This window comes from Puntigrus tetrazona, chromosome 7, assembly GCF_018831695.1.
Source record: "Puntigrus tetrazona isolate hp1 chromosome 7, ASM1883169v1, whole genome shotgun sequence".
Lineage (NCBI taxonomy): Eukaryota > Metazoa > Chordata > Actinopteri > Cypriniformes > Cyprinidae > Puntigrus > Puntigrus tetrazona.
Window position 1 is genome coordinate 22,192,072 of NC_056705.1, and position 21,043 is coordinate 22,213,114.

The window sequence follows — 21,043 nt, forward strand, 5'->3', positions numbered from 1 at the left end:
GGTTCCTCAGTTTTTCTCTGCCATTGTAAATGGATCTTTGGGAAATAATACAGCAGATTTGCTCTCCTCTCTTGGTTTAATCTCAGATGAAACCAGCAGCAGCTGTGCTGATTATGTAATAATGTTCAGGGTTTTTATACTACGCAAGAGTAAAGTGATGGAACTGCATATGTGTTTGTGGGTCTGATGGTGAATGGGTTCTTCTTTGCTCTGAGTGTGTTATATAAGTGGATGATGGACACTGTGAAATCACAGGTGGTTTTGCATCGGTGAAAGTAGTCAACCAGAGTCGATGCCTGTCTGACCCTGATGCATGGCGGGCAGATGCTGATATAACTACGAAATCCTTGTTACATTTTTCTGTCTAATGATTGAAATCATGAAACTGATACAATTTAAGAAATATTTATTGAAAGTATAAAAAGTATTTTTTATAGGAGAAATTTTTATATATATATATATATATATATATATGAGAGAATATTGTGAAAAACAATATTGTGAAAATTTCATGTATATTTTATATTTGTTACATTTACATTAGATTCAAACATTTAAATGATCATTTTTTTTTGCTCTTGATCAGAGCTCATTAAAAGTCAAAAATCCAGTATCTCAGAATAGTCTAATATTTTGTAAGATCAATCCAAAGAAAAAAAAAAAGTATTTGCAAATCATCACTGACTTCACCCTGGACTTCAAGCAGCTTGGATTCTGTGCCTCAACAGTCTTCCTCCAGACCTTGATTTCCAAATGAAATGCAAAAATGTACTTTTATCTAAAAATAAGACTTTAGACCACTGAGCAACAGTCCAGTTCTTTTTCTTCTTAGCCCAGTTAAGATGTTTCTGACATTTTGTTTCTGGTTTAGGAGTTGCTTGGTAGCCTTTTTCCTGAAGACATCTGAGCATGTTGAATCTTGTGAAGCTCTTCCAAGTGTTTGAATCAGCTTTGCTTGACAGTATTCTCAAGCTTGCGGTCATCCCTCTCGCTTTTGCATCTTTTCCTACCCAGTTTCTTCCTTCCAGTCAATTTTGCTTTTAATATGCTTTGAGCAATCTGTGAACAGGCACCCCTTTCTGTAATGACCTTCTCTGAATGACTTTCTTTGTGGAGGGTGTCAGTGTTTGTCTTCTGGACCACTGCCAAGTCTTCCCTATTATTGCAGTTTCAAACCATAAATGTTCATTTGCGTTTTCGTTTTGCAGAATTTATTGTATAATACAAATTTATTTACAGTAGTGGGGATTAATATTCAAAAATGTAATTAAAAGAAACTTGGCACTTTCATTGTGGAATTTTGCTAACAACTAAATGTAATTATTTTATTGTTATTATTATTATTATGAAGTACATGCGCGCATATATATATATATATATATCTCACAGTGTCTTTAACTTAAACCTTTTGAGTTTCTGTACAAATGATGATAGTTTTTATCAAATGAAATGTTGAAATGCTTGTGAAGTGTCTCTCAGTGCAGCTCTGGAAGTGAAGTTCATGTGTTCATGTTCATGCAGTCAGACAGCAGATACCCGCTTCAGTATGTGTAGTGGATGAAACTGCGCTATTCATTAACACAGAGACATGAAGAACATGAAGAACTGCACAGAACATGCAGATTTCATATTCTTTTTGCAGTTAAATATGTACACTAGTCCATGGTGAGATCTGAAAAGTAGATAACAACCCTACTTTTGATCCAAAATTCCAAATTCCACAACATTCCGTTGGATTCTAAGATTCCTTCAAATTATAAGGATCAACCCTAAAAGGGTTGAACAACATCCTACACCAGCAGCGGCGGGACAGACAGAGGAAATCAATGCTTGGTTTAGAGTTAGAAAGAAAGAGGATCTCCATTGAAACAGTCAATAACAGGCGGAAACACAATAGCAACCAATCTGTCCCTGTAGCCCTCCACCTCAGTGCTGTTGTTGTGACCTCAGTAATGTGTTTGGGGCAGTCAGCCGTGGATCATCATCATTCTAGCTCTGATTAGAGTGGGAGTCAATTAGCAGCTAAAAAAGACTGAAATATGTGGACGGCTACCTGTGGGAATATTAACAAAGCAAAAACAATGCGATGCATGACCATGTAGTCAACCGTCTAGAGTTTGTTGCGCTTGCTGTGTTTTGATGTAATATCTAGGATGTTATATTGTAGGACTAAAACCATAATATTGATCTGATCTCAGTGCCTCTGCAGTCACAACTTGCTTCTTTCAGCTTTGTATTCTGGTATTTGCATTTAAAAGAGCCTTTTATGAGTAGGATAGTATGTACATGTCGAGAAGTCTTTGTGCTAGACAGATATAGGTTTAGATTATAGACAGTTGCAAAGCAGCCTCACCTTTAACTTTAGTTCAGCTTCAATTCTTTTGAATGTCTGCGATTGTGAGACGTAGTACATGTTTTATCAGTAAGAGATTTATTGTTTTCGTATTCCACAAATACCAAAAAGCATGTTTCTAACACACATCAAGGTCATTTTCTTTTTTGCTGGGAAAAAAATATTTTATATCTACCCCAGGACGTCTTTGGATGCTACATGCACTTTTACAAGTAGTTTGAAATTAAATGTATGTTGGCAGTGTCTGTACACAACCACCCAATAATGACAAAATCAGTGTTTTTTTGTTTTTTTTATATATATAAATCCACTAAAATCTTTACCCCTTTCTTAAATCACAGCTGTCATTAGTCTGTCATTATTTCATGAATGGAGCACATGTAGACAAGAATGACTCCTGAGCGATTGAGGTTCTGTTGTTGGATGTAATAATGAACATAGCAGTAGTCATTTAATCCTGACATCTGAGTGGTTAAAGATGTGGAAGGACTATGCTTGTTTTTGAAGGGAATGCACCCCCATCTACCTAAATTCATCTACAGTATGTTTACGCAACTCTCATGCTTCAGCTTAATTCTCACGCAACACATCCATTTTTTATGCAGAATTCACTATTTATTTTCTGCTGTGTTTGTTGTTAGGGTGATTTCTAAAAAAAAAAAAATACCCTCCAGACAGCGCTTGTCAATGTCAGAATGATATAGATGACCAATCAAATCAATGAAGGGCAGGGCTTTACTGTTCCAGCGCAACACCTTTGCATTAATTTAACTGTGAAAGAGTGTGTAATTACGTGCTGTAATTAAGCCCTGTCATGTAGCAATAAGTTATTTGTTAGTTATTAACTACGAGACAAATATCTGGGCATGTTTAGGTAATGTATGTTTAGTTATTTATTTTTTTTACAAATCACCAACCCCCACAACCGCCAGGGTAAAAAAAGAAATTTTAGCCAAACTAACTTTTCATCAAGGCCCTAAAGAATCGTATCAACTAAGCTTATATATATATTGGATGGCCATTTTGCACAAGTTGATACGATTCTTTAGGGCCTTGATGAAAAGTTAGTTTGGCTAAAATTTCTTTTTGTTACTATATATATATATATATATATATATATATATATATATATATATATATATATATATATATATATATATATATATATATATATATATATATATATATATATATCTCCATGGGCCATAATAGAGAAGTCATGAATTGCAGGGAAACTAGACAACATGACAGATAGAATGGTCTATAATCAAATTTGATTTATGCTACTCTCATGTGTTCGCATCGCATGTAGTATTATGCAGTACTTCATTGTCAAAACCTTTCCTCTCGCTATACATGTTGTTTATGTATGCAATAAAGTAAGAACACATTTTTAGAGATGCAAATGTTTTGGCCATAAATAAGAAATCAGTTTTTTTTTTTTTTCCCAGTCTCCCTTCTGGACCTGCAAACACACTGCATCGCAATGTCATATGTTTCAAAATATTACAAAATCTGTAAATGGGACGTTAACAGGCTAGAAACATATAAACAAAACACCCATCAACATTCTGAGTCAGTGGTATTTCTGTTGCACATTGTAGGCTATATATATATATATATATATATATATATATATATATATATATATATTGTGACACATATCCTAGAGGAAATTCATGAACAAGCAACAGTGATTCAGCATAATTTACTGCTTCTCTAAGAGCAATATTCAGATAATTCACTGCTCTGTCTGACAATCAGAGCCTTAGATCACTGACAAGCTACTCAATATCGGATTCAGAATTGCAAATGAATCACTTGTGAAACTTACAGTGATATTGCGTAGCTTGTCAGTGATCTGCGGCTCTGTGTATTAACGGCCACTCCATTTGAAAACAGCTAATGGAGATGTACTGCTGTTCAAAGAACCGCCTTTACTGATGAGATGTGCATGAATATATGGTCCGATATATGGCCCGTCCCTATCTAGTAATACATCACATTTTAGGGGAAATCAGCAGTTATCTTTAACATTATCAGAGCTCAACTTTACACACTGGTGGTGGTTGAGGAGAGATCCCCTCCTGTCAGTGTGAAACGCTGCGTGCGTATAGCAATACACATTAAAGTGCTAGCTTTACATTTTTATTTATTTTTTGGTTTTCTAAGGAAGGAATTCTAATCAGATCTAATGCTCAATATGTTTAATTAAACATTTTCTGTTAAGTAGATGTTGTAGAACATGCAGTATTTAATCTTGTGTAAGGTTTTCAGTTTTTTTGTGTGTTAGTTTTATGAGGTCTGGTCAGGACAAACAGAGGAAGTTTTATGTGTTATCCTCTGTGTAGATTTACACAGATGACTAATCCAACTCTGGATTACTATCACAAGAGCACACGCACACATAGCTTCACATCAACATATCACTTAGAGATAGGCGGCTAGCCTAAATAAAATTAAAAAAAAACTAAAGATATTTTTTGTGTATTACTATTTGCTTCATATGTTTTCAAACATTTTTGTTAAAAAAGGAAGAGGCTGGCATTGATGTGCATGCTTTTCCATAAAGAATAGTTATAATAAAACAAACTCAAAACAGTTAAAACAGCCAGTTTCACATTTATAACATTCAGTTCATGCAAATTGGATAATTGTATTACTTTCACATCATTGTTAATGTCATGTGTTGAGACTCATTGTTTTTGACAATTTCAGATCGAGCACATGAAGTATTTCAGGGAATTGAATATTTGTCATTATTCATTAGCCTTGGCCAGTTTAACACACCAGTATCACAGGCTGTACAGTCTCATTGTCTTTAGACTCAATCCTTAAATTTAGCTTACAGATTCCTATATGGGCACCTGCTTATGCATGCGTCATCATGGTTCATCATGTTGATTTATAAAACTGTAGAATCATTGCTTTGTGCCCATCACAGCTCTTGCATCTAACAGCACTTTTTACAAGATGTAATAATTTGAGTATCACTAGAATGTGTCTGTGGAGTTTCTAAATTACAGCTAGTGCCTAGTTTAGTAAGGCAGCATAATACATATAAAATTTGTTTGTTTTTGATTATCATCTCTATCGCTCTCATGCTCACATGACATTGCAGTTCTTAGGCGGTATTAAAAAAAAGTTTACTTTTTGCATGTTTAACAAGAATTGTGTTTTTTTTTTTTTTTGATATCTGGTTTTCTAAGTTTACGGACATGTTTGTTTGTGTGTGAGACTAAAGTCTCTTGGACACAACTATTGGTACTTATTTTTATTTAGTTATTTTTTTGGATGGCGATAGACAGACATGCTATTGGTATTTCATGCATTCTGATAGGCAGAGCGAGAACAACAACATACCCATCAATGTGCTTCATTCTGGTTACAGAAGTCATCGGAAGCACTTCACATGACTTGCTTGAGAAGGATTTGTCATTTTGTTTTTAGACCATGAAATCAATAATGTCATAAAAAAAGTGTTTTTTGGCTGTGAGGGAAAGATAACCCTGTTCAGTTTCTCAAAGAATTGGATACACTTTGTTTCTCTGGGCAGCAACAGAGTTGTTCAAGTGTGTTCGTTTATTCCTAGCATTTTGGTGACACACATTTTTTTATGAACAACTTAAATTTGAAGTAAATGTTTCTGTTTTATATCGATGTCTGAGCTTGCAGGCGAGTGCCAAGCAAAAGCTGCATATCATTAATGACTCTTTGCTTTAACTATGGTAAAACCACTATAACATTTAAGCCTTTTCAAATAAATTATGTAACACAAATGTTTTAACATTTATAGTTTTACCTGAATGCGTGGATTACACGATGAGCAGATGATTACAATATATTATTATAGTGGTCTTGGAAAAGTGTTTGCCACCAGAGAACAAAAGAACTGTAGGAGGGCTGACTTAACAAATGGAACATCATGCACAAAAATGTGTTATTGTTCTTTTTATTTTCGAGAGAGCCTATCTTGTTAATCAAAGCTCAATGGCATGGGACACAATCCAGTACGTCTGTCAGATGGCTCAGACCTTGTTTTTGAGATGTACGCGGAAACTGTGCAGATCTGTCTTTTTACAGATGACACACCACCAGCTGGTCTTTTATGAAATCACACATGGCCCATTGAAACAGTCTAATGACATTAAAACCACCAGACCTACATGAATTATGAATAATGGGCTTTGTAGTCTACCAGGCCTGATTAAGATGAAGGAGATGGTGATATGGTTGAAGAAGAGTTACTCATGTCTATATCAGATTTGTCTTTGATGAAGTGGGGGGGGGAGGGCTGTTGCTGGCCCTGCATGAACTCTGTATGCTATGCGTTGCATTGATTTTTCCAAAGCAGTTGTCTGTTTTACCAGGGCTGTGTTTTGTATAAAGGGATTGAATTCACCACATTATTCAATATGTAATAGTATTATCAGAAACCTCATGTCCATTCATACGACACATACCCTGTTTGATTGTTGAACTTCCAGTCCGTATCTTTGCTAATTAATAGGTAAAAAAAGTCAAATTGGGCCAAATCAAAGATCATAATGGGTCGACTTTGCCCTGCGGGTCCTGGTTTTTACACCAGTCTTACACCATTAAAACACTAAGTGTAACATACTAAAACATTAATATCTGGAGAAATTAGTAAGCCATTTGTAGGTTATAATCACTGCAGTCTGTAGATTTTAACTGGTTTGTTTTATATTTAATATAATAAAAATTTTAGTAAATGCTGTTGTAAAAGACTATCGGCCAAATAGAGGAGGAGGGATGACCGCGTTAAGCGGCAGAGTGTACGTGACCTTTGAGACCATGAATCTCCAAACTGAAGATGTTCTCAGAACTACAGCCACAGTGGGGATTTTTGGTTTCCCAGAAACCAGAACGCGCAAGACTAGGGCTCATTAAAGCCAGATAATGACCCAGGTTTTTCTGTACTGCTGAGCAGTAAGAGGATCAAAATGGGAAGAAAATCTGTTCTTCTGCAGAATAGGCCGCCGCTGCAGTAATGAGATACCTGAAAGGTCAGGTCATAAAGGGGAATGATGCGGTAATATAAGGATAATGACTGGCAGGAAAGCCTGTTGCTGTAAAAACATTACGGTTCTGGTTAGAGACAAGTACATGTTTCCTAAAGTGGAGTACAGATCCTATATGACAGGTTTTTCATTTTAAGTAATGCGACCGAACCATGTTTCTGTCTCAGTCTGTCCTGTTTCTCTTCCTTAAAGTGAGAGTTTTTTCCTGTCCTTTCTGTCAGTGTGCTTCTGTGGCCTTGAACAGTGCACTGAAATGTCACTTCTCAACTGTGACGGAAAGTGAAAGTGCTGTTGTTTAGGTCAACGCTGAGCATGTAGTTGAAAATCAGGCACACCTGGCCGGAACAATACCCACCAAAGTTTCATTGTAAGCCCTGCTTTGTTTGTGTGTGTCCAATTATATTATAATGCAATTATATTACACCATTAAAATAGAGATTGATGTAGGCCTGTGTAGACCTATTTTTTGATGGTAAGCTCAAACTAATAAGCAGAGTTTTGACCGATTAAGTGCAGTCACTTTAGATTGTAGCCAGACGTCTGTTTGCTTATGAAACCAGACACAGTGAGACCCTTGAGTTTTCACTTCATGTATGTGTGTCTGTTCTTATTCATCTGTAAATACCAAGCCTCATGCAGAGCAACACATTAAATATAAGCGATATAATCACAATAGCTTTGATGCATTGTACATATACAATGGAAATATTGTAATTATAATGATAATGAGTATAACTGCTGCTTTCAAATGCTCCTGTGCTCCTGTGCCGTGTCAAAAGTTTCAGATTACAGCATGTTTTTACAGCATTGTTCGTTGTGGCCAATCAAAGACACACAAGCACAATGGCCACTCACAGTTTTTTTTCTGGGTGTAAACAAGTGAGCATAGTCACATGTTTTTACCGATCAGATATCTGTCCAATGTGTTAAAATTCCAGCACTATATGCTAATTGAGTTGTCACCAGTGAAAATAACTGATACAAGCAAGCAGCATTTTATTTATCAGCTAAGCTCAAGATAAAAGACTGCAGTTGGAGAGAGCGGCATAAGCATTGGTAAAATAATTCAGTTTTACTACTTTTAATGAAGATAGTTTTCACCTGGTCTGATCAGTAGAAATACATGAAGTGACCAGGAGTAAAGAGGTCTTTACACATTTGCCCACCGGTTTGATTAAAAAAAAAAAAAAACTCCATAAAAACACAAAGTACTAAAGTACTGAGACAGTAATATTTAAAGACCAAATTGACTAAGCACCTATTTTAGATTTGATTAGAATTCTGCAGCCGAATGATGTGTTAGATCACAAGTAACAACAATGTGTAGTATAGTATATTTTTGTATGTTGTTCTTTTGAGATGAGGTCTAAATATTAATGGAAAACTGAGGCCTGTGCTGGATGTTTTGCCCTTTGACACACAGGTATAGACAGCCTTAAACTGCCTTAAGCCTTAAGTGTGACACAACAATGCTTGAACCGCTGATGATGTAAGAGTCATGCATGAACATTTAGATAGAAGCTACACAGACCAGATAATGTATGCAGTGTGCCCTTGTATTAGCCTCATGTTTGTACTGTTCTTCAGACAGAAGCACCCAAGTTTTTATCAGCATTGGTCTGCCAGTTTTTCTGTTTGGCCAATTTATTTTTATCTTGACAGCACAAAGGACTTTTATTTTAGTTTTTAATGCACTGAAAACACCAGCATCTGAAGACATGGAGCTACTATTATCCACCTTTATTAGTTTACTAATAAATGATTTAATGACGGATCTTTTATTTACAGAACTGTTAAACCAAGAAAGTAAACGGCATATGGAAAAGTACTATAGCATTTTCTTTTTCCAGTAACCACCATTTATGTTCACATTTAGCAAATATGTATTAATATCGTTTAAAGTGTTATGTCTTTAAGTGTTTAAATATGTAACACTTTGTTCAAGTGTTCATTTGTCATCTGTCTGTGTGAAATGGATGCAGACAAGAGAATTCAACTGATTTGAAACAGTGTTCCTTGTCTTATATAAAGAAATGAATTCAAATTCAGCAGTTGTTTCTGCTACTTTTAAATCAAATAATGTGGTATACTAGTGACTAGTGGCTTTATATTGGCCATCAGGCCACCATACTTGCTAAAATATCAGCATTAGCCACCAAAAATCCACATTAGTCGACCACTACTCGAGTCTTAAAAGGCTGGATAAAGCGTTGTTTCGACAGCATCACTATAAGAGCTTCACTTTTATGCTGCTCCATCTCTTAAATCTCTTTCAGACGCTGCTCTTTCTCTCTCTTTACAAAATCTGGCCATTGTAACCCTAGAGTGTGAGATTGGCAAAAATAATATTCACACCATGTGCATGTTCTTCTGAAAAGAATTGTAAACGAGACTACTTCAAAAAGGTGATTTTAAATAAGGGGTCATCTCGACAGTGATGTGGTCCTTGGGATGTGGGAAAACATGTTTTAATAAAAAGAGAGGGAGTGTTTGTCATATAGTTAGTTCCAAATAGAAAATAATGGAAATCGAGAGCCTCTGCAGCCATTCCTCTGATAAGATTGATGGAGAGGACGTCCATTTATGACCAAGTAAGAAAATAAATAAGCACAGATCTCCACAGATAATCTCAGTAGAGATTATTTTAGCCATCAGATTAGTGAGCATTTGATCGTGTCTGACAGTCATCTGTGTGGGCTTGTGGGCTGCTCCAGAGGATAATGCTGCAACCACAGACAGTAAGGAAGTGGGCGTTTGTTAATTGAGTCTCTCTTATTCTCTTTATTCCTCCCCCGCCTTTCTATTCCTCCTTTCTCTGTATAACTCCCTGTCTGTCTTCATCTTTCTCAACCTCCATCCATTTCTAATTATTGTCACTCTGTTTCTCTCAGAGGAAATCTGTGTGCAGACTAGGAGCAGATACTTTTATTTTTCTGTTGACAGAGGTATAAATACACCCCCCCCCCCTCTCCCCTGACCCTCATATTTTCATTATATTTTATAGAAATATGCCATGCCAGTCACTAGACAACTATGTTCAAGTTATTTTTTTATGATGATACATCAACAAAATCCTATTACTAATAATAACAACTTGATGTTTGACTGATTTTTATGTTTTTTTACAACTTATAATGGGATATGCCATATACAACTTATAATTGGATATGTCAAAAGCGTATTTGTTGTTATTTATTATTCTACTTTTTATTGCTTTCAGCAGTCAAAACACATTCCAATCATTTCAGTGCAACAAACAAGACTACTAGCATCCTACTAGAATAAATCATTTATTACTTCAAGTTAAACTGTTATCTCATTCTTGCATACGCATGAACATGTTAGATGTTTTTCTGACACTGTTTATATCAGATGCAAAGACTAAGGATAATAAAGATTATTAGAAATTATGATTCTGAAACTGCATGTGCACAATTTGTTGTCTCTTGAAAGTAAACTGACATTTCTGACATTTTTGTGTTTCCTCAAAGTACAGCGATTTGTGTGATTTGTGTCACATGTGGTGGCCTATATATTAATCATTGCCTTTTTTTGGTAAATAGTGTCACAGTATATAATAAGTCCCATTTTTTTGAAAATGTTCAAATGTATATCTAGACTAATCTGAAATCAATTTCTCATCGGATACAGTATAAAGTATTGCTGGACATGTGCTGTACGAGTGTGTACGGCCTTCTGTGTCTGTCTGTTGTGTGTAAGAGTGAGTTAGAGGGTCCCAGCTGTACTGAAGGGTGTGTATAATGGCTGCAGATTGGAGTGTATTTGGAGTGAGTCAGTGTGCCCTGCAGGTGCTGCTTCACCGGGAGCTCTCCTCCCACAGTCTGAGCCATCACAAAAACACCTCCTTTCCTCTGCTTTGAGCACAGAGAGAGCGCTTCCCTAAGTTTTGACATTACATGGTTTAAAAGGGAGCGAAAGAATCACACCAGGAACAGATCCCACAGCACCATTTGTGGCAAAGCACTCTAGTTAGGATGTGCCGTTTCATGAGTCATGTTCATTAGTTTACTGAAACCAGTTCCTGTAAGTGTTCTTAAAGCATCAAGTAGACGCTCTTGAGAGAGAAAGCAGCTGCTTAGATGTCAGAAAACCTAATCCTAAACCAGTCCTATTGTGTGCTTGAAAAAGATCTGAAACAAATGCAATCTCTCTCTCTCTCACACACACACACACACACACACACACACACGCTTACAGAAAGTTAAGACACAAGAGAGCCTGTGACTGAGTTCAAATTAATTATTCAAGCCTTTTCTGTACAACACAGATTACAAATGCTGAAGTGTGTGAGCGATATCAGAGTAGATGTAAACTGTGTGTACTTTATAATGTGTCCAGACACACACAGTTTCTGATATATTGCGGTTTTGAACTCTGTAAACGTTCAATAGGCCATGTTTTATTAGACCAACTCTCTCTGCTCCAATTAGTCTTGAGGTCACTGTATCACGTTGTCATGACAAAGCTGCAAACAAGCTAATAAGAGCCAATCACAACCGACCTTTACTGTTTCCTAGTTAATCGATGCCTGTAGCTGATAAGCAGTCACTACAGTGACAGACGCCATGGTAACTTTGGCCTTGATCTCTCTGAAGCTAGAGTTCATGGGCTGGAACACAATGTCCAACACACTCGGCTGTGAAAGATGCAGCAAACGCTGCCACATCACACACACACAAAACCAAGTTGTGCACGTGCTCTTTTTGGCTGACTTTATTGTTTGCTTCTACGGATATCATACTTTAGTACCATGAGCTCTGTGATATATTTTATACCATATTTAAATCCATCTGGGTTGCTGATAATTGACAAAAATTTTTTTTTATAAATTTGTAAGAGCGCCAGTGGTCTAATCCACTCTTTGTGTGGACTCTGTATGTTTTTTGTGTAAATATGCAGGATCTTAAAACACCATTATGGATATACCATATACCATTTTGGAATTTGGATATATGAATATGAAATGGTATAGCTGTAAACTTGCCATGCAAACTGTATTAAACTGCAAACAAAAACCCTGCAATTTAAATATGTCTGCTACACACATACTCAAGCATGCATGACACTCGTGTTTTTAGTGATTGCCGTCTTACTGTGTGAACTACGAAGACACAAAGGCATAAACCTCATCTCCTCAGTCATTTTTGGTGAGCATTTCACCATTTCATTTGTTCAAATTATTTTCACACAGGTCTTCAGTACAACCTACAAAATAAAAGTTTAGTTGGAAGAAATTGACATGTGTAGCATATCGTAAATGCATGGATAAGAGCACCTAGCACAATACATCAAAACATCCTTCTTTTATTTTTTTTGTTCCAGTTGAAAAAAGCAACAATGGCAGAAATGGTATAGCCAAACGGATTAAAGAATCATCAGGGAAGAAGAGTACATTCTCCCCCTAGTGGAGAGAGGGGAGATGACAGCATTTTACATGCTCTTTTTGTACTTCTTTTCCCTGTCATATTACATCTCAAAGTAATTCTTTGGAGTTAAATGAAGTTTGGTCAGTACTAGCAAAAATCTGCCTTCTTGCTTCCACTAAGGTAACAATCTGCAAACCCAGTGTTTTGCAGAAAGACAATGAGAGGAAAGTCAAAATAAACAATGACTGTGTAACTCTTTTAACACTGAACAAATTTCAGGACTACAAACAAATATTTTTTTCAGTAATATTTTGGATGAGACTTTACAGCAGTAAACTGAAATTTGTGAGGCGATGATAAAACCAAATATTTTGATAAGCAAAATGCATGTCTAATAGAAAGGCAGACAGTGTAAATGGAATACAGGCTTTGCTTCATTAAATATCATGCTTTATAAAATATACGCATAAGATACACATCTGCGGGTAAGTGTTCAATGTCCGTTCTTCATTTTTGCGTCTTATAACGCCTTGTGTTCTTAATCTTATGAACAGAAATATATAAGTTCATTAGTCATTTTACTTCATATGAAGTAGGGAAAGCTGCCTGCCAGTTGTGTGTGTGTGTGTGTGTGTTTGGGGCTGTCCTTTAAGTGTACTAAAAATAGTTTCCTACAGTATCCTGTTCACAGTTTGTGTGTTTGTAGTCGTTAGCTCATATTCTATTTAAGGTGGTTTCTTTTACAAGAATCAAGCTTTACCACTGACCCATCTGTTTGTCTGTCTGTCTGTCTCTCTTGCTCTCTCTCTCACACACACACATACACACACATACACACACAGACACACACACACACACACAAACATACACTCACATAAGGAAGTGTCACAACAGGAAGTTGGGGGTGTTGGGGAAGAAAGATTTAGCTCAGAGAGGCACAGACTGCGAGGGTCAGTTGCTGTCTACAGTAGCTGTGTGCATGATTGTAACTAGGCACTCTGGCAGGCCTGAAAGATACAGAGAAATGTGGGCACACAGGGGGAAATGGGTCTTGCCCCCCACCCCTCCACCTCGGCCTTACCACAGGTAAGACTGAACTAAACTCGCTTATGCCTCCATGTTCTTAACGTTTGATGGCCCATGCTACTCCAGTTCTTTTAGATGTAAGAATGACACTCTGATCTCTGCTCAGCACTATGAAGACATTGCAGCATTTGAATCTGAAGCCAGCTGCAAGGTTTTGCAATAAGAACATCATAAATTATAAATTATTGTCATATTGCATAGAATGCAAAGGAGAAGTATGTATTTTGAAAAAACAATAGGCCCAGGTACCTATTACTAGAAAAATTCTGGAATAAGTATTCCATGGACACTCTGCTATCGGTGGAAGCCAAGGGACAGGATTTGGACAGGGCAGTGTGCTGGTAGGTCATATGACAGTGACACTTTCCAGTCAAAAGTTTTTGAACAGGACGATTTTTATTATTATTATTATTATTATTATTATTATTATTACTATTATTTATTTTTTTATTTTTTTAAATTCTCGTCTGCTCACAAAGCATTTATTTGATCTAAACTATAGCAAAAGCAGTAATACTGTAAAAGGTTTGAGGTAAAATTTGAATATATTTTAAAATGTAAAAATAAATGATAGGAATTGATACTTTTATTGAGAAAGGATGCTTTAAATAATGATGAAAACATTTATAATGTTACAAAATATTTTTATTTCAGACGAACCTTTTAAAAAACCTGAAGTTTTACTCAGCTGTTTTCAGCAACAACAATATTAAAAGTAATAATTTTTTTTTTTTTAGCTTCAAATTGGAATTAATTATTTGAAGGAACTTGACCGGAGTAATGATGCTAAAAATTCTGCTTTGGAATCACAGGAATAGACTACATTTTAAAATGTATTCATATACAAAATATCAATATTTTACTGCCTTGTATCTTTGATCAAATGAATGCGGGCTTGTTAAGCAGAAGGGGCTTCTTTAAAGACATTTCAAAGTCATATTGTAGAATCACATACTATAGAATATACCTTTAAAAAAAAAAAAAAAAAAAAAAAACCTGTTAAGACCTACTAGAAAGTATTTTCTAAGAGTTCTGATTCAGCTTTAGTGTCAGTGTTCCAGCTTGTGTGCAGTAACTATCAAACTTATCTGTTACAAATACAAGAACAGCACTTGTATTTTATCAACTTAGCCAGCTAAGGGCGTGCAGCTTTTTTCTAAAGTTGTGCCTGTGTCATCACAAGCAGATGTCAACTAAAAATAAGCCAACAGAGTAAATGCATGCAGAAAGCAGCATCTTGACCCATTATGTAAATGCAGGTTAAGAATATTTACATTTCTGCTTTTTAACCAAAGCAACATACTTTTGCATTGAGTTGCCTTTTATCAATCATGCTTTCTACGGAGTCGAACTCCTGACTTTGCCAATGCTAATGCAATGCTCTCGTGATAATAAAGTGCATGTAAATGGAAATACCACACTTGCATCTCGGTATAGGTTCCAGAAATAACTGACATTCTGTGTGCATGTACTGTATTTTTAGTTTCAGTGTCACTGTCTGGTTGTTCTGTGTTCTTGAATGTAGTTATGCCATATATAGTTAACCATCAAATGTGCATATGGAAACCATCTGTGACCACCAGCTCTCATCTTAGAATCTCATGACAAGTTTGTGTTTGTGTGTGAGAGACAGAGGAAGATGTTGGGTTGTGAAAGATTGCCATTTTGTGAGTAAGTGGATTACAGAGGTTAATAATGAAGTTGTTGTATTTATTGTGAGAACAGCGTGACAGATTTTTATTTGTTTATTACTATTTTTTTTTTCATCATAGCCACTCATAGCCAGCTCATAGCCACTTTCGCTTTGTTGTAAATATCATCATCAACTAATGCACAGCTTGTTATCACACGCTTTACCTGAGTAAATAAATCAGTGGTTTTTTAAAAACTGTAACCATGAAAACCCCTGCAGGCACACTGTTACTCAATGTAACCACAAGGTGGAGATATAGCCTAGAGATGCACAAAATCATCATTAGTTTTAGACTCAAGGGTTAACTCGAGGGTCAAAAAAAGATTTGATACTCGAATTAAGGTGCTTTACTAGAATGTGTCCTGCTGAGGTGCTACAGTGAAAATGAGTATGGATGGATTGATTTCTGCCGTTTTTGGTGGTATATTAGATCAGGCTGAATCCAGGTTAGAGTGAATCCTACTTGTCACTCCTACACAGTTATATTTCTTACGCATTATTTCAGCTGTCCTATTTTCACCTCCTCTCTCCCTCTTCCTTCTTTATGTATTTTGCTGTCTTACACAAGCACACATACTAAGAGAAGAATAGCAGGAAACAATATCTGGTTTGTGGTCCAACCGTAATTGTGTATGACTCCCATTTTTGTGACATCATTTCCTTCCTTCACAGGAAGTCTGTAGTGAGTGTGAACAGTAGGTAGTGGAGAGGAACCTTTCTGCTGGCTTTCTTATTCTGTTGTCACGTATACAGACAGTCACAGACACAATATGACCTAGTGACAATACTTTCCTTCTGGTTTTTGTGGTTCTGTCCAGAGTGTTTTGATATCGCTGAGATACTATTACAGCTTTTGTTCTTATTTTGGAGTTTTTCTTTTAACCTTTTTTTTTTTAATATGTCTGTATGTTTTTTTTTATTAGTTTTAGTATATCAAGTTAAAGTGAAATAATGATAAAAGTGAAAAATGTTTTTCATCTGTGATTTATTTTCTTTCAAAATGGGTTTAGTTCGCTGCATTGGGGGTTGTTAGTAAATATGCAACTGAAAGATATAAAAGAAAAACCTTCAACAAATGTTAAGATACAGCCTTCTAACACACAGAGTGGCAGAAATCAATAACAGTTGAGAACCTGAGGCTATATCTCTTTCCATTTTTTTTCCCTTTACCTTTTGCTTTCTTTCTTTTCTCAGAGTCAAACTGCATTTATTGACTACTATAAAATCTCCCTCCTACCTTCTCTCCTGATAGAAAGGCTTTCACACAGCTGTAAACGTATTGTTCTGTGTGTGCGTTGTTTTACATTTTGCTTTATATATATATATATATGCTTCTGTGACCTCAGACTTTTTATCTTTGACCGGTTCTGCACAGAGATCTTCAAAGTAACCATTTGTCTGTGATAATTGAGCATAACTAGATGCAGTTTCGATCCGATCAGTAAATGGTGAGCTGCTTTGTTCTGTTGTCTGAGTTATACCTCATTTTCTTCAGATCAGACAGAGAAAGACAGATGCAAAGAGCTAAGGTCAAAAACAATCAGGCACCTGGAGGGGCAGCTACAGTTGGGGTCCTACAAATGAGTCTCTTCTGAGTTTGACACTTCCTGGTGTGGTGTAATGTCTGTGAGTGCAACCGGCAGCTAGAGCGTATGTGTATGCGGCTGCATAGATGCATGTGTGAGTGTAAGCGGCAGCCGCTGTGGGAGGAAAACAGGAGATGAGCGCTTTAAGACATGAAGAGAGGACTGGAGGAGCTCTCTTTGCTTTATGACTCTGCTTAGACTGGGACTGTAAGAACTTCCTGAGAGAGAGAGAGAGGCAGGAAGGAAAGAGAGGAGGGGGGAGAGGAATGTGGTGGTTTGCTTATAGGATTAAGTGTCTTGAAGACGGAATGGGAAGCGGATCACACGTGGAAGTCTGCAAGGATCTGGAGGACTGAGCGCTCTTTCGCGTTGTCCTCCCTCTCTTTCCGAGAGGCAGAGAGCAGGATGGTGCGACCCTTCTCTTCTGGTTTTTCTCAGCATGAGGGCTCTCTGACTCCTTAAGTTCGGGATTAGTTTCCTGTGTTTGATTGACGGCCGAAGGCTCCTGATGGAGCAGGAGTTAGCAGCAGGTTCCCAGGACAGGGAAGAGGTCGCAACCTCTCTGGCCTCTACGTCCGCTTCTTCATCCAACTCTGACCTCCCGTCAAACCCACAGCCAGAGGGGGAAAGAGTCGCAGTGGGTCGCCGTCACAGCAGTAGGACTTTTACTGGGTTACGGCTGTTTGGAAGGAGGTGAGTCAAACACACCTGATGAGCGTGTCATGAGCTTGTTTTTTTTTGTCCATGCGTAGATGTAAAGAACGATTGCATATTAATGAGAACTTGCAGAGGGTGCGTGTGCTCAAGTTTCCATTCAATGTTTCCATCTCAGACATGAGTCTTGTGCTGTGCGTTTGCAATAACAACACGTTGTGTTCTGTAACACTGTGCATGATACCTAGCCAGACGCTGGCTGTGCGTTTGTTCGCTGACACTTTGTGTTATGCTTAGGCTGACTTCTTGGATTCTGGCTGTACCAGCGTATCAAAAAAGCCTAAAATAACTGACATTATCAGCTTTGGTTATTGATTATTTGTGTCTGTGAACAATGAATTGGACTAGAAGCATCCGTCAGTCATGTCACTTTTTTTTTTTATTTGTTGCCTACCCCATTCTTAGCCCCTAACGCTTTATCCTTTTATCCAGTTTTATCTGTAAATTTTAGAAAGCCATGTGAATGTTTTCTTTTTAGGCTTATTTTGTCGATAAGCACTCCATGGACCTCAATGAATGAGCTCTGGGATGAGCAGATGAGCACATCAGACAGAGCATTATAGAAATAAAGAGTGCAATAATTCTGACTAAATTAGACTTTTTGAAACATGTATTGTTAGACTTTAAATCTAAGTTGGAATGGTATTTTTGAGAGCAGTAACGGTAAGGATCTGTTGAGTATAAATGTGATATGCTGAGATGAGTGAATGTGTTCCACCTTTCCTTACACACTGTTTTGAAGGACAACATTGTGCACATGTGGGGGGGGGGGGACTATTTTGTAAATAAAGGACTAAAATGAATGTACTATTTATTTGTTAATACTTCTTTACTCCCTTTTCCTCTTTAATTCAACTGAAATCGTACCAGCCTTTGGTTTTTGTGAAGTTGTGTTAACAGACCCAGATAATGTGATTGTAGCTTGGTTTAATCACATGAGTTGACCTCTATGATGCACACTTGCTCCTTGAAGTGATGCTTAATGTGTATTTAATCATTCAAATATTTGAGTGTTGGGCTGTAGCTTTACTATGCAAAACCTGCAAAACCGTGAGTATAAACACATTCGCTCATTCTGATAGAAAAGCAGCATTGTGTCAAGACTGTGTGTGTGTTTGTATGTGGATAGGTTTACTATAAGCTGCTAATATGCTTAGATTTAAGTTGGTATATCACTTGCTATTGTTTTCTTACATATTGTTGACAGCGTGAGATAGTAGTGTGCTTGCAGAGAGAGAGAGGGAGAGAGTTTGTGTGATTGATTTTGGACTGGTTGTTGTCTGGTGTGGAAAGACACATTGCTTGTCACATCACGTCTGGCCAGAATACTGTATTTGACAGATCATCCATCCAGGATGTGCCCCTGCCTTCGGCCCAACAGTAGTATGTACTGTACGTTTTCATTAGAGCATGTTTGCTTGGTAAACACGAGTGTGTTTGTGCGCGTCTTTGTCCAAATCCTCAGAAATCGGAGGTGAGATCCCGGTTCTTCTGCTGATTAGTCACCATCTATTTTTAATCTGTTTTTTTTTTTTATCCATCGAACGGTTTCAGACAGCAAACAACGTGATGGACTGATAAAAGAGTGAGAGAAAGAAAGAGGTGGAGGAAGATATGCCATCATCACCTACACATGCAGAATATACAGTCATAACTTAATAATGATGCAGAACATGAAGAGATCACCGGGTGATTAGTTATGTCACCATGTGTGGCAGAATGGGAGGATTTGCTCAGCTAAAACGATACATGGTAATGCCAGCTCTGGAAGGTTTGACAGAAGCTCTTTCAGCATGACAACATTTTTATCACCTCTATTATCTCTCGCCTTCTCAGCTCCGCATGTGTTCCCTCTGATGAGACGGCTCCTGCTGCGCGCTTTAGTGAGCATGATTGTGTCAAGCTTATTAATTGATGCATGAAGATGAACAGAGATGTGAGAAGAGGATGTCAATCAGACTGAATTATTAACTTTCTCTGGTAGAGCTCGGTTTCCGTGAGATCAGTTTCTTTTCAGACAGATCACAGGAATAATTAAGACTACGGCTGCCAGAGCTGCTGTATAAGTGTGTGTGTGTGTGTGTGTGTGTGTGTGAATTGTAAAGTGTTTAGCTTGTTATGTGAGATTACTTTAAAGATTTCGCAATCAGCTTTAAAAAAAAAATGGAAATCATTTATTTTCACTTCCTCTGCTCACATACTCTCTCGCTCAGTATTTATTTACTCTGTCGTTTTTGTTTGTTTACATTTTCATGCCTTTTGTAAACGATCTCAGGCAGGCTTAAGAAACCCCACCCACTGTTTGTTTGTTTGTTTGTTTGTTTGTTTTCTTTAAGTACTCAGTTGAGTTTACATTTAGAGCTTCTGTGACATCAGAGATGACGTTAAGTGCAAATGAGAGTGAGTTGGTTGCGGTATGTGCGTGTGTAAATACGTTAACTTTAGAGCACTATAGAGCATGACGGGATACATCTGATCGTGTCCTGGAACTCTGCTGTACAACGGCAAGTTCCTCTGTGTCACCATGGCAACCCTGTGTCAGGCTGGAAGAACTCATCGGAGACGCATTCATCATGTCAGACTCCAGCTATCTGGGTCATCTCTACATATAACCCTGTGATGAGTGACAAAAAGCCACGTGATGGGAACTTTTAACACTACTGACTCACGTATGTGTCAATGTCTGATGTTCTCAGTCTAAACATACTTTCTTTTATGTGTGTGTGTATTCCGTTAAAGACCTATTATGCCCCTTTTTACAATATGTAATATGTCTTCAGAATGTGTCCGAATTTTCAGCGCAAAATACCCCACAAATCATTTGTTCTATTATTTTGAAAATGCCTGTTTTAAACGGAAGCACAAAAAACTGTTTTATGCATGTCTCTTTAAATGCAAACGAGATGCTGCTCTCCGTCCTCTTTTCCAGAATAGAGCTCTGCCTTTACAGCTCGTACATGAGATACTCTGCAATAAAACATGTTTGATTTTGATAATCATATATCGATATATTATGCACATCTCATCAGTAAAGCCAGTTCTGTGATTAGCAGTAAATCTTCATCAGCTGTTTTCATACGGAGCGACAGTTAATAAACAGAGATATGGATCACTGACAAGCTACATAATATCGCATTCAGTTTCGCATAGTGGTGCCATGGGTGAGAACTTGCACAAAATTG

General features: G+C 37.1%; 1 protein-coding gene across 5 annotated transcripts in view; it reads left to right on the top strand.

The window, feature by feature from the left end:
- dgkza (diacylglycerol kinase, zeta a) overlaps positions 1-21,043 on the top strand; it is an 85,836-nt gene that overhangs the window by 1,722 nt on the left and 63,071 nt on the right. The window contains exon 1 of one of the 5 annotated variants that reach the window (XM_043243080.1): positions 13,726-13,868. The exons of 2 other annotated variants lie outside the window; for them this stretch is intronic. In XM_043243080.1, coding sequence (XP_043099015.1) covers positions 13,762-13,868 — 107 coding nt within the window. In that variant the 5' untranslated portion in view covers positions 13,726-13,761. Of the gene's footprint in view, positions 1-13,725; positions 13,869-17,163; positions 17,841-21,043 lie in introns of those variants that run through there. 2 more of the 5 variants (XM_043243078.1, XM_043243079.1) reach the window with 2 other exon arrangements.